General features: G+C 31.6%; 1 protein-coding gene across 1 annotated transcript; it reads left to right on the forward strand.

The window, feature by feature from the left end:
* Positions 1–2,408: 2,408 nt before the first annotated feature.
* Positions 2,409–3,137, forward strand: LOC139526344 (putative leucine-rich repeat-containing protein DDB_G0290503). Its single transcript, XM_071321478.1, has one exon. The coding sequence runs from the start codon at positions 2,409–2,411 to the stop codon at positions 3,135–3,137; it is 729 nt and encodes a 242-aa protein (XP_071177579.1).
* The last annotated feature ends 9,468 nt before the right edge of the window (positions 3,138–12,605 follow it).

Here is a 12,605-nt window from a genome sequence, read left to right on the forward strand (position 1 = left end):
ATTCTATCAATTAAACTTGACCGGAAAGATTTGTTATTACTTCAACAAATGGCACCTAACAGCAACTCATTTGGATACGTTTTGGGCATGAGAATAAAAAATTGCCTATTAGTAAATTATTTGCTAAAAAAGTACATTTACATTTTATTGATTAGCTATAGTGAAGTGTTCCTCCGATTAAACGGCAAAGTTGCGTGGAAGATTTAATACAGAAGTTAGTGATGAAAAAATTGGAAATTATTTATTTACTGGCTTTTCAGTGTACTATAGAAGGAAACTACAAGTTTTACGAAATAAAATTGTATACGGAATAGTCTCTCATACTTATCTTCTTGAAAAATATCCGATTTTTTCTGGTGCCAAAATATGCCTATCCTTGCAAAATGTTTTTGCGTATTCCGACTACATACTTAATCAGATAATTTCTTCAGGTCCCCTAGTGTGTCGGATAACTCAGTTTACACTGTATTTTGTTTTTGAGCAAAATATCTTTGAATAAAGACAGTGTCATGTTTAGTGTTTTGAATTCCGCTAACTTACTTTTAAATTATTATATTTTACAGGCAAAGTATTACATTTATTATATTAAGATCACATAACTAGACAAAATGTTTATATCTGTGCAAGCTTTCCTTAAATTTTGAAAAGAACTCTGGATATTTTAGAATATTTATATATTTCAAGAGACAAACACGAGTCATTAGTCGATGGATTGAGGGATTTATGAAATTTATTTAATTTATTTGGAATATGTTTGCATATCTAATGGTTTCTAACGCATTTCAGATGTATCATTTACTATGTATTAACATCGTAGACTTGTACCTTTTTACTATTTCCCATACGCATAATAACAATAATAGCAATGCTATTTGTCATTCGCTTATCATGCTTATGTCTTGTAACAACCTATGTATGCACTGTAGTTTGAATACGGAAAAAAAATCAATAAAGAATTTAAAAAATTGTATTGTCAGCATAAAGTTTTAAATAATCATTTTCAAATTAACCATTTGTACATTTTCTATACCTTTACTACTAGTTTTTAAACTTAAGCATTTATAGTTTCGGTAAAGTCATGCAAGTCAATTAGAAAAAAGAAAGATAGAGATGTTCCCCTTGTCTAACTCGTATATTACAGGCAAAGACGCAGACTTTTCATTATTAAGTACTAGCATTGACTATACAACATTTCGTATCTGCATAGAATTTTTTTTTTAAATTCCAGTTTTTGTGGTCCTTAGAATCTTGAAAAATTAAGAGTTTCTATGTACAAAGTCAAAGGCTTTTTCAAAATCTACAAACGCACAGTACAAATGCAGTAAAGTGTTGTTTTTTTTCTTCATAAAAACCATAACTGATACAATATTTACAGGGGAAAATATGTTCGTTGAAAGATTATCAAAACACTAGCTGTGAATATCTTCCCAATTAAAGATAGAAGTGTTACGGGTCCTATAATATATTGTTTCAATTTAACTCCTTTAATAAAATAGGTAAAATATTTCCAAAAAGCCACGACTCTGGAATGATACCTGTATCAAAAATCAAATTGAATAAAAAACCATAAATGTCAATCAAAGAGTTCTATAGAGATGACATGTATTATTTGATAATTAATCACCTGCAAGTTTGTCATTTTTGCTGATTTGTGTGATGATTTCATTGTCTTAGATACTTAATTTGCAGATGTGTTTTCGTAAGTTGCACAACAAACCACGAGATGTAAGGGACGACATCAAAAGATCGATGTAGGATAAAAAACTTAAATCAAATAGTTTGGGGGTGGGGGGTCAACATTGCTGCAAGTTTTGTTAATCTAAAATCGATTTTACATATATCCCTATTGGTCAATCAATTTTTCCCAAATTAAGTTAAGAGGGGGGGTGTAGGGTGTGGGGGTCAGTGAAAAAACTATGTGAATTAAGTTTTTTATCCTTCATTGAACTTTTGATGTCGTCCCTAAAGTGCGGAAGTTTTTCATGTTTTTCATATATTCCCAAGCTTGTACTGGAGTATCCCTCGATAAAACCAACGAGGACTCGATAACAATTGTTCACTGAGTTGATATCCCTAGTTAATATCATGTTAAAACGACTACAATAATATCATTGTTGAAGGCCTTAACGTTATGTGTACCAATTGGTTGGCCGATTCAATGTCAATATTGAAATACAATACACTGCAGCAACACGTATAGCTGTATACAAGAAAGTTTCCATTTTATTTTAGGAAGGAACAATACGACTGAGTTATGTGGTCCATGTAGAGTTAATCATATGAGTACAGATCCAATGTATTGGTGTTCATCTTGTGAAGAGGGGTTGTGTGAGAACTGTTATAAGTATCACAAATTAATAAAAACCTCACGAAATCATAATACTATAGATTTCAGAAAGTTTTTGAACATGGAGTCCTTTCTTTCATCCATTTACACAGTTTGCAAAACTCACGAGAGTTCGCTTGAGATATATTGTCCAAACCATGACGAGCCTTGCTGTTCAAATTGTGCTTCTGTGAAACATTCGGATTGCATTGGTTTGAAGTCTATACAAAATGTCGTGACAACATTTAGGAAGTCAGATTATTTGAATGATATTAACGGGAGGTTTGAAGTTTTAGTGAACAATATTGACAAAATACGAGATAATCGTTTACGAAATAAGAAGGAAATTGTGGAACAATCAGCTGAAAGTCGGTGCGATATAAAGAATATCAGAAAAGAAATCAATGCTCATCTTGACAGTTTGGAATGCTATTTAAGTATAAAGAGTGATGAAATTGTTGAAGCTGAGAAGGAAAACCTTGACAGTGTATTAAAAGAATTAGAAGAAGAAAAAATTAAGATGTGTGAACTTCGAAAAAATTTCTCAGAACTAAAAACATTCGGATCTGACTTGCAAGTATATATGTCCAGCAGGAAAGTTGATGAAATAATGCAAGCAGCTGAAGAAAAAAATAAATCTTTAATAGGCTTGGAGCGTATGTTCGATTCAAGTTTACAGTTTAAACTACAGCCAAATATAAAAGAAAAATTGTTCGATCTTGTAGATGTATTTCTGAAAAAAGAAAAGTGTTCCTTTACCTTAGAATCATCTGACCTTAATTACAGATGTTTTCAAGTTGATAGGGCATAAGTCCAAGTTTCAAGCATTGTGACGAGGTGAGACGATACAAGAGACGAACGACCAAGAGGACGACAGTAGCTGTAGCGGGGATTTATCTGTATCCATAAACAATGTTATAATTGTAGGAAAAGTCAAATAAAAAGAAATAGTATAAATGCCATCAAGACAACACTTCACCAGAGATAAAATGACATTGCAATTAACAATTATAGGTCAATATTCGGCCTTCATCAATGTGCAAAAACCCTACCACCTAGTCAGCTATAAAGGGCCAAAAATAAAACAAGCGTAAAATGTTATAAACGAGAGAGCGAACAGCCTGATATATGTACAAAACAATGAATGCATAACAAATATGATAGGTAGCAACAAACGACAACCACTGAATAACAACCTTTCCAATTGTAATACGAATATTAAGCGTATTTAAGAAAGACATTATGAAAAACAAATACATTATATACACCGTATTTTTCGTTACGTGTAAATGCATTTGGAAAAACAATTACAAAATATCTTAAAAGAAATTTAGGATTCCCTTTTGACTCCCTTTCAATACAAGGGAACTTTTCGAATTGAATTAATGTTATATATAATCGATAATATATATTTGAAATTATAGGTTAAACATTAGAAAATAAATGACATTTCTGTGGGTAGATGAAAATCTCTATCCTAAATTCGTAAACTATTAGATCTTGACTTCGAATCATCAGAGTAAACAGTATGAAAGTGCTTTGATTTAACGTATTAAACAAGGAAGTATTATTATAGTGGATTTACCTGTTTTACTGTATCGTCAATTGACTCTTTTTACGTTTCCATGTTTCTGACATTACTGCTTACATGTACCTTGACTCAATTTGGCACTACAGTATCAGGTTGCAGTTAAATATTTATATAAAGTAAAAGGAATATTTAACTTTCAGATTCAATATTCCTTAAAAGTTCCACTTAAATAAATTGTGTATGTGTATGTAAACAATATGTGAACACTGGTCGCATAATTGTAAAAAGAGCAAGCGAAGGAGTTATTTATTCCTGTTTTATTTATATTAAATGCGATTAGAAATTAAGCAATATCAAATCAGTCTTTTAAGCCACTGCTAATTTTTCAAGGGGAGGAGAAGGAGGAAAGTGGTTGCTATGATTTTTACAAGAAAACCAAATGTTTGTTTAGCTTGAATTTAAACAATTTTACGTTAGAAGGTTTTGTTGAAAACTGTTTTTTTTTCTTTCTTATGTTAGAAAGCCAAATTGTTTAAATATTTTGTAAATTTCAAACAGTAAAATTCGGGCAAAGTTTTGATTTTCATGGTTAATAAACAATTATAGCTTTGGCAATTTTTTGCAGGAATTAAACGATATTTTTTTTTGGGGGGGGGGGGTGAAAGATCTGTTAACTAAACTGGCCAGAATTTCGTTTTCTCTAGTACTTTAAAACCATTTATATACATTACAAATATTAGCATGACAATTAAAATTTAGATATGTTCACATTACAAATTTCAACAGTCATAGATATTCTAATGGGAACATGTCTTAAAAACACACTATAATATATGCCTATAATAGTGTTTTTGGCGTCTTTTTAGGTACATAAAAATTGGTTATATTCGATATACCATTGAGATAAAGGCAATGGTGAATTTCAAGAAGATTTTTGCAGATGACAAATGGATGATGCATGAACCTCTGCTAGGATTATGTTTGAGATTTTGCCATTTGATAAGAGACTTTCCGTTTTGAATTTTCCTTGGAGTTCAGTTTTTTTGTTATTTTTTTTTCATTTACTCATGTATTACTTGCTAGTTTTTCATTGCATTTTTACATTTTTCTTTTTTCTTTTTTTTTTATCTTACCTGTTTCTTGAGGTAATATGGTTAAACTTTCTTGTTTTGTGTATGACAGATGGAAACTAAATAAAATCTTTGAATTTTGAAATAAGATAATGATTTATTTTGAATTAAAAAGTAGTTTTTGTCTTCCCTGCGAAGTATGCGTGACAAAGGTATTACTATTCGGCGTCAGAGGGGGAGAAAACTATTTGTATAAAGCTTTATACTTTAAAAATTTGAAGACCTGGTTGCTTCATACCTTTTCTGCAAATACCTTATGCAACGAAGTGTCTGTCAGTCATATGCCCATTGTCCATGACCTCATTTCCATGGTTCAGTGACTGCTTGACAAATATACAGTTCTTTGTCATGTGAATTTCTCACTTACTATGAGTAATATGATAACTATAATTGGTATATAGGTTTCTTGCAATTTCTACATGTCTGACCTCAACCTCAATTCATGGATCAGTGATCAGAGTTAAAGTTGCGCGATTAGATCTATTTCTCTGATACTACAAGCAGCTCGTCAACTGTATGTGGTTATGGAATGATTTTAAGGGGGACATGTAAGACTGACAAGCTATCTGACCCTGACCTGACCTGACATGTTCATGGTTCATTGGAATTGTTATTTGTTTGTGTTTTGATCTGTAGTCAACAGGTCAATTATATTTCAATTTATATTGGTGTATGGAATGATCGAAAGGTGTACATGTCTGTCATGCTGGTGTGATCTGACCAAGACCTCATTTTAATGAGTAATGTTTATACGTCCGTTTACGGGCGTTATTACAGTAAACTGTTGTCCGTCCGATTCGCATGAAACTTTGGTGAATTGTTTTTATCTATTGATGTGAGCTCCCTATGTTTTTTATAAATTTAAAATTTTTAGTTTCCGAGTTTTTTTTGTTTTTTTTCCATTTAAACGGGGGATTTTCCAGTTTAGGGGCAATATTTCAAAAACTCTTTCACCAATTTGCAAGAAACTTTGGAGAATTGTTTAGATCTATTGACAAGAGTTCCCTTTTGGTTTTTTTTAAATTTTCGATTTTACGATTTAGAGTTATATTCATTAAAAAAGGGTGATTTTCCAGTTTTCAGCAGTTTTCATAACATTTTTGTGAAATGTTTATATCTATTGACGTAAGTTCTCTTTCGATTTTACGTTCAGGTATTATGTGCTTTTATTCATAAAAGGGGGGATTTTCGAGTTTTCGCAATGCTCTGAGCAGTTCGTGATCACGAATCTTTGAAGACTGGTTAATATCTATTAAGATAACCTCCCTTTGGTTTTTCATAAATTTCTGATATGATATAGAGAATTTATTAAACTTTATTCTTGAAAAATACGACGTGCGTATCATGCGCTCAATGCGCAGCTGTTTATTGTGTTTTGGTCTGTTTTCAAATACTAATAGCAATAGGTTAACTATATTTCATGTATGGAATGATTTTAAGGTGTACATGTCTGTCTAGCCAGTAGCATGCGATCTTGACCTCATTTCCATTGTTCATTGGTTTTTATTACGTTTGTGTGTTTTGGTCTGTTTTGCAATTACCATAAGCAATGGGTCAACTATATTTGATGTTCAGAGTGATTGTAAGGAGTGCATGACTATATAGCAGTTTTAATCTGACATTGGCCTCATGGTTATGGATCTTTAAATCAAAATGTTAAGTTAATATGATATTTGTAGACAAAATAAATCAATGGTGAGTAAGACAGGCGAGACATTTTAGCATATGAACTCTTTTTATTATTTTAGGGTTTTATTTGATGGTCATTATATCTGCTATGTATGTAAGTCATAAACGTTTAAGTTGAAAAAAGCAAAATATTTTATGGAATAATTTTCCCATTGCGAGTTCTAGCGGGTGCACAGACTAGAAATCATAAACAGCAGTACATTTGAGGAAAGGCCAAGAATATTTGATTGTTAACTCTTCTGATTATATTCTTTGCCATTTTTGTGTCCCTTCTGATAAGAAAGTGGTGACTTGGGGCTGCTCCATTATTATATAAACGATGATCATTAAAGGCACTTTTTAAGACCTCATCCACCAATTATAAAAAAAATTAATTTTACTTATAAATCTTACGTATCTAAGGATAATGGAATCACCTATACTTAATGAATCTAAATACCTCCTAAACCCAACCATAATCAATGTTGAAGCTATCTAACATTGTCTGTGTTTTAATGAAAAACTTCTAAGAAGCATTTGCAAACTAGTTCTAAATTATCAAAATAAAACAATATTCTTTAAAGATTATACTTAATCTCTTTTAAAAGCTAATACTGAATTAGTGATGTTTTTTTTCTTAGAGTATTTTGACGAAATTGAACAAAACTGATTACTTAAATAGTAAAATATTAATTTACATATGTTTTGTTATTGTTGTTTGGCAGTATGTTCTTTCTTCCGTATACAAATTTTAAACAATGAAAATTGCTGTCTGTTTTTATTGAACTTGTGATTTTCTCTCGGTATGTTTTGTTCAGAATATGAAGCTCTACAACTAATGGGATCAATTATCACACCCAACTCAAAACTTAATGTTAACAAGATCATTTGGACTGCTGTTCTAAGAAGACCTGATGTGAATATGAATCCACTTTTGAGTTAATTTTTTTTTCAATGAGTTCCAACAACATTTGTCTTGTATAAATATACTGACCGACTTTAGAAACGCAACGCTAGATAATTCTTTTTAATTCCTATTTTCAAATATGCAATTCTTGTTAAACAAATGTATTAACTAAATTTCATTCAATACTGCATTGTCTAAACAATAAATAAGGCCGGGTAAGACCCCTTTTTTGCCCTAAAATATAGCATTTTAAAAGAATATTAAAAAATGTAAACTTTTGACTATTTATTGGAAAGTAGACTTATGTTGCTACACACATGTTGGTTCTTTGATTGTACAGTACATTTGCATCAGGTACTATTATAATTTATGCAAAATTACTGAAATCTTCAACATTTTAGCATTTGTGTTAATTTGCAAACATGTTTTGTCTAAATTCAAAGTGGCCGCAGTTGTGTTCAGACTTTATATTCAAATATATGTTGTATTGGATGATAATATAATACATAACGTATATAAAGGTTGAGATTGAACACGAATGCGACCACTTCTGAATTAGACAAACATAAACTAATGAATTCGACTAAGTAGACACTTAGTTGTTTAAAAAATGTCAAAAATCTTTCATCCGGTGTTCTTAAAATTTTAGGCCAAAATTAGCCATTACCGGACCCTCTCCTCTTCTTTGAAATATTAACTTGAAAGTTGAATTAATTACACTATTTGCATGTTCAAATTATGTGGTATGCACTAAAACCATGATTATCCCTTATCAATAGATGTGTCACCAACGAAAACAATGACTGCATGTAAACAACTTCAAAATGATTCTGGAAAGGTCAATCAATTCTGTTTTGAGTTCCGTTCTGTACATTCTGATTTTTTCTTTGTCCGACCCATAACAGTGTGTTTTTGCAATTATGCAGTTTAACCTTTAGGTCTTAAAATGTTTTTGCATTGGATTCTTCGACATTTCAGTTGATGGGAAACATTTTAGCATGCATCTGTCTGCAATGGCATTTGGTGATTTTATAAGCAATTGACGCTGCGGCGGTAAACATGTCTTGCAAAAGACGTTGCGTAATCAATTTCTTTTGACGTGGCGTTATCTCATAATATTGATCTTGTCATTGATGTTCATCAACTAATCCCGTATGCCTGTATCGTTGTTGGATGAACAGTGACGTCTAAATGTCTGGTAACAGCACGTTCACGTTTTCTCGTCTACAATTTTCTTATGGGCTGAATCAGATTTTCGCTACTCTGTCTCGGCAATACTGGGATGCATCATTTTTTTAACTTAGTAATGTGTTTGTATGGATTGAAAGAATTGTTTCACAAAGAAACGAAACTAAAAAAAATCATTTATGGGTTTCAAATGTCGATGTAAGAAATTCGTGCGACTTAGTAATAATAATCCGGTATCTTCTATAACTTCAGGTAAGTCAGAAATTGATTTTTTTAAACAGAAAGAAGTATGGTAATCATAAATAGTATTTATTGAAGGAATTGTCATGATTTTGATGTGGGTTTCGTTTTTGAAGTCCGTCAGTATATATGTACAGAAGAACCGTATTTATAAGGACTTAATCATGTCGAACGTATCACTATTTTGCTGTTCACATCTATATGTCCTTTGGAAAGTTAGTGATGCCTTCAACACATTAACCTGTTTATCGAATTGGTTATGCAGATATCCAGACAAAGACTATTAAGTGTCCTGGTTATAAATGAATATCAAGGAAGTCATTGCAACAACATTAGTGATGTCGAACAGTAATCAAGAAACATTGTTTCTTGTAATTGTTAGATATTTCCTAACATTTTATTTGACAATACTTGAGCGAACAACTTAGAAGTTTGCTTTGATAAAATGTCTTTATGATAATTGAGATAACATCAATAACTTCTTTATTCAAGCATGTCAAACAGATGCAAAGTTATATAATGTTCATTAACTTTCAGATCAAGAATTCTTTAGTTTTCGTTTTCACAAAAATACTAAAATCTCAATGGTAGAGTAATCTGAAATAAACAGTTTAGAGAAATCTTTACAGAAAGCAAAGCCATATGGTTTATTCAATTCATCTTTTGTTGTCAAAATAGTTTTCATAGATTTATCTTCAAACGAAAACAGCTTTTAAAAAATTTGATGTATTATATTCCAGTAAATATGCATTTCCTAAGCTGTCAATTTTAACATGAATCACGTGGTAAGTATCTTCAGCAGGGATAGACGTATCTGTTTCATCTAATCCTATGCATGTTAACATTGATTTTCCTAAATTTGCCTGAGCGTAGTAAGGTTGATCATTTTCCCCAACTGATATTGAGTAAATCATACTGATGTTTCCAACATGAAGTGTCTTCTTTAATTCACTAGTTTTACTTATAATGTATATTTTGCCGTCGTTCCCACCTACAGAAATTTGATCGTCAATAAGAGCAATACCATAACACTGCTGTGGTACTTTGATCAGTTTTCCTTTCGTCTTCATTGTAACGATATCTACCTCCTGAACTGACTGTATATATATATATATATAGTAGTGTGATCCAAGCTGTATTCGCTTCTTCTTCCATAGCTATTCCCCACTGTTTCCCGTCCATTTGAATTGTTGCCAACTGCTGACCTTTGTCTGACATAACATACAAATTGTAATGAAATTGATTACACATGAACAATCTATTGTCTTTTGTCACACTTATACCGGCAAGGGATGCATTCGGAACTTTGAATTTAGCATCAAGTTTGATTTGTGTTGGAATCTATCTCTGTTGTTGCAGGTGTTGCGCTTGTTGACCTTTAAATTGTTTGTATTTGATATCAAGGGAAGACTTCTTTATTTCAATGGAACCAAATGATTTCACGACGGACAACAAATCAGACTCTTTAAGTGAAAGAGATACACCATTTTGGGTCAATAGCAGTTCTTGAAAATCATTTGCATGACAGTTCAGTTCTTTTTTTTTATATTACTAATGAGCATACATATTTGACTTTCTGATCCATGTGTTGTGACGGATTCAAACTGTTCAGAAATATTTTGTATCTGTTTTCGTCGATTGCATATTTTGTCAAGGTCGTCACTACATTCTTTTGACAGGTTTGTATGCATTTTGTCAATTTCAGATATGAGAGCTGCTTCCATTTCTTGAATACGCTTCTGCAATTGTTTCTTCAAGTTTGTAACTTCTTGCTGAACAATCTCCTTACTATTATCAAGACTGACCATGCCTTTTGTCTTTTTATCTTCCAGCTCGTTAACAGCAGTATTAAGAATACGAACATCTGTTTTAATTTCCTCAAACCTTGTCGAAGATTTGACTCCTTTCGCAGCTACTTCAATTGGCAGCAGTTTGTCACATGACCGATGATCACTAGCCATGCATGACCGACAGCACATTGTATCATGGTCAGAGCAAAAGTATTCTAAAACCATATCCGGATGAATATCGCATGATTTATAGACAATATATGGACTTCCATCAATCACGTTTACATCTATAACATGATGGGTCGCACATAATTTAATGCTTCCGTGAACATCTAAACATTCGGAACACAGTGCATCCTAGCAGTCTGTGCAATACTTTATAGCTTTGGTGGATTTACTTCGTCTTGAACAGGTTCCACAAAACATGTTTGGTGATTTTGACGCCATTTCCTGAACAAAAATATTTAATTTTGTATTTTTAGGCGTCCAGACCTATCTATGAAATTTGAATATATTTGTTGCGGAATATCTGACTGTCTTCATACTTATATTTGAAACTAAATATTCTAAAACTTACATATACAAACTGTAACTAAAGTCAACGTATGTTAATTGATTTGTTACCTATTATTTCTTATTATTAGTCGTCTACAATAGCTGCTGCTCAAGACTGCTTATGTGTCATCACTCCTAAATTAGTTTGTATGTGACTGTATATTTTCCTATGCAATGTTTTGTTTATAAATAGTATTTGTTTTTGTTTTATAGATACGGATTCCCTGGTAATAGTTTGTAATTATTATTTAAATATTAATTTCACATTTGTATTTGACAAACATCTTAGCTAGCATTGTGTTAATTAACTTAAAATACCACTGAATTAAGTGATCTTTAATTGAAGAAAATAAATATTTAAAGGTGTAAATGTATTCAAAATTTCATGGTTTACTGATAATACATAATCAATTCTATCTTCTTTAAGTCAGTGGTATAAAGTTTTAAAAAAAACATAGTTTCAATGTAATTTTTTGGGCAAATTTACTTTTAAGGGAACAATTTATGAATAATGTCGGTTATGTGACGTATTTTTAAGTTTCTTATTATCTTTTGTAGACCTGTGTAAAAAGGAAATTTATGAAAATGACAAGGTAATTGATATTCAGGTCAACACCGAAGTGCTAACTTCTGGGCTGGTGATACCCTCGGGGACGAAACGTTCACCAGCAGTGGCATCGACCCAATGGTGTAAATACTTATCAGATATGCGGATATTGTTTTATTCTCTTTAAAACCTTTCCAATTGTGAACGAAAATTAAGCGCATGATTTGTCAAAGAAACTTTACAAATCAATAAAATATGCACACCCTATTTGTCTTTACATCTGATATGCATTTATAAAGATAATTATGGAAAATCTTTAATGAATTTTAGGAGTCCTTTTTGACCCCAAAGCAAAACAAGACAGCAGTACTTGTAATTGAACATATGCTATATTTTTTTTTAGGTCAAACATGCACTGAAAATTAGAGTAAATACCATTTGTCTATGTGATATCAAAATTCCTATCTTTAACTCGTACATGTCGTAAACAATCAGATATTAAGATTATCGGAGTAAACTGTACGACAGTACTTTGATTTTATCGTACTATACAAGGTAGTAGAATAAAATGGATTTACCTGATTTTTTAAATCGTTCTTTTTACGCCTCCCTTTACCTTTTTCCCCGTTTTTCTGACATTTATGCCAACCTTGACTTATTTTTACTATTCAGCACAAGACTACAGCTACACACATATAATTTAAATGTAATATTTACCTTTCA

The sequence above is a fragment of the Mytilus edulis genome, chromosome 6 (assembly GCF_963676685.1).
Source record: "Mytilus edulis chromosome 6, xbMytEdul2.2, whole genome shotgun sequence".
NCBI lineage: Eukaryota > Metazoa > Mollusca > Bivalvia > Mytilida > Mytilidae > Mytilus > Mytilus edulis.

Bases quoted from the DNA above. Each gene is read 5' to 3' on its own strand.
- LOC139526344 (XM_071321478.1), top strand. From the start codon at position 2,409: ATGGAGTCCTTTCTTTCATCCATTTACACAGTTTGCAAAACTCACGAG.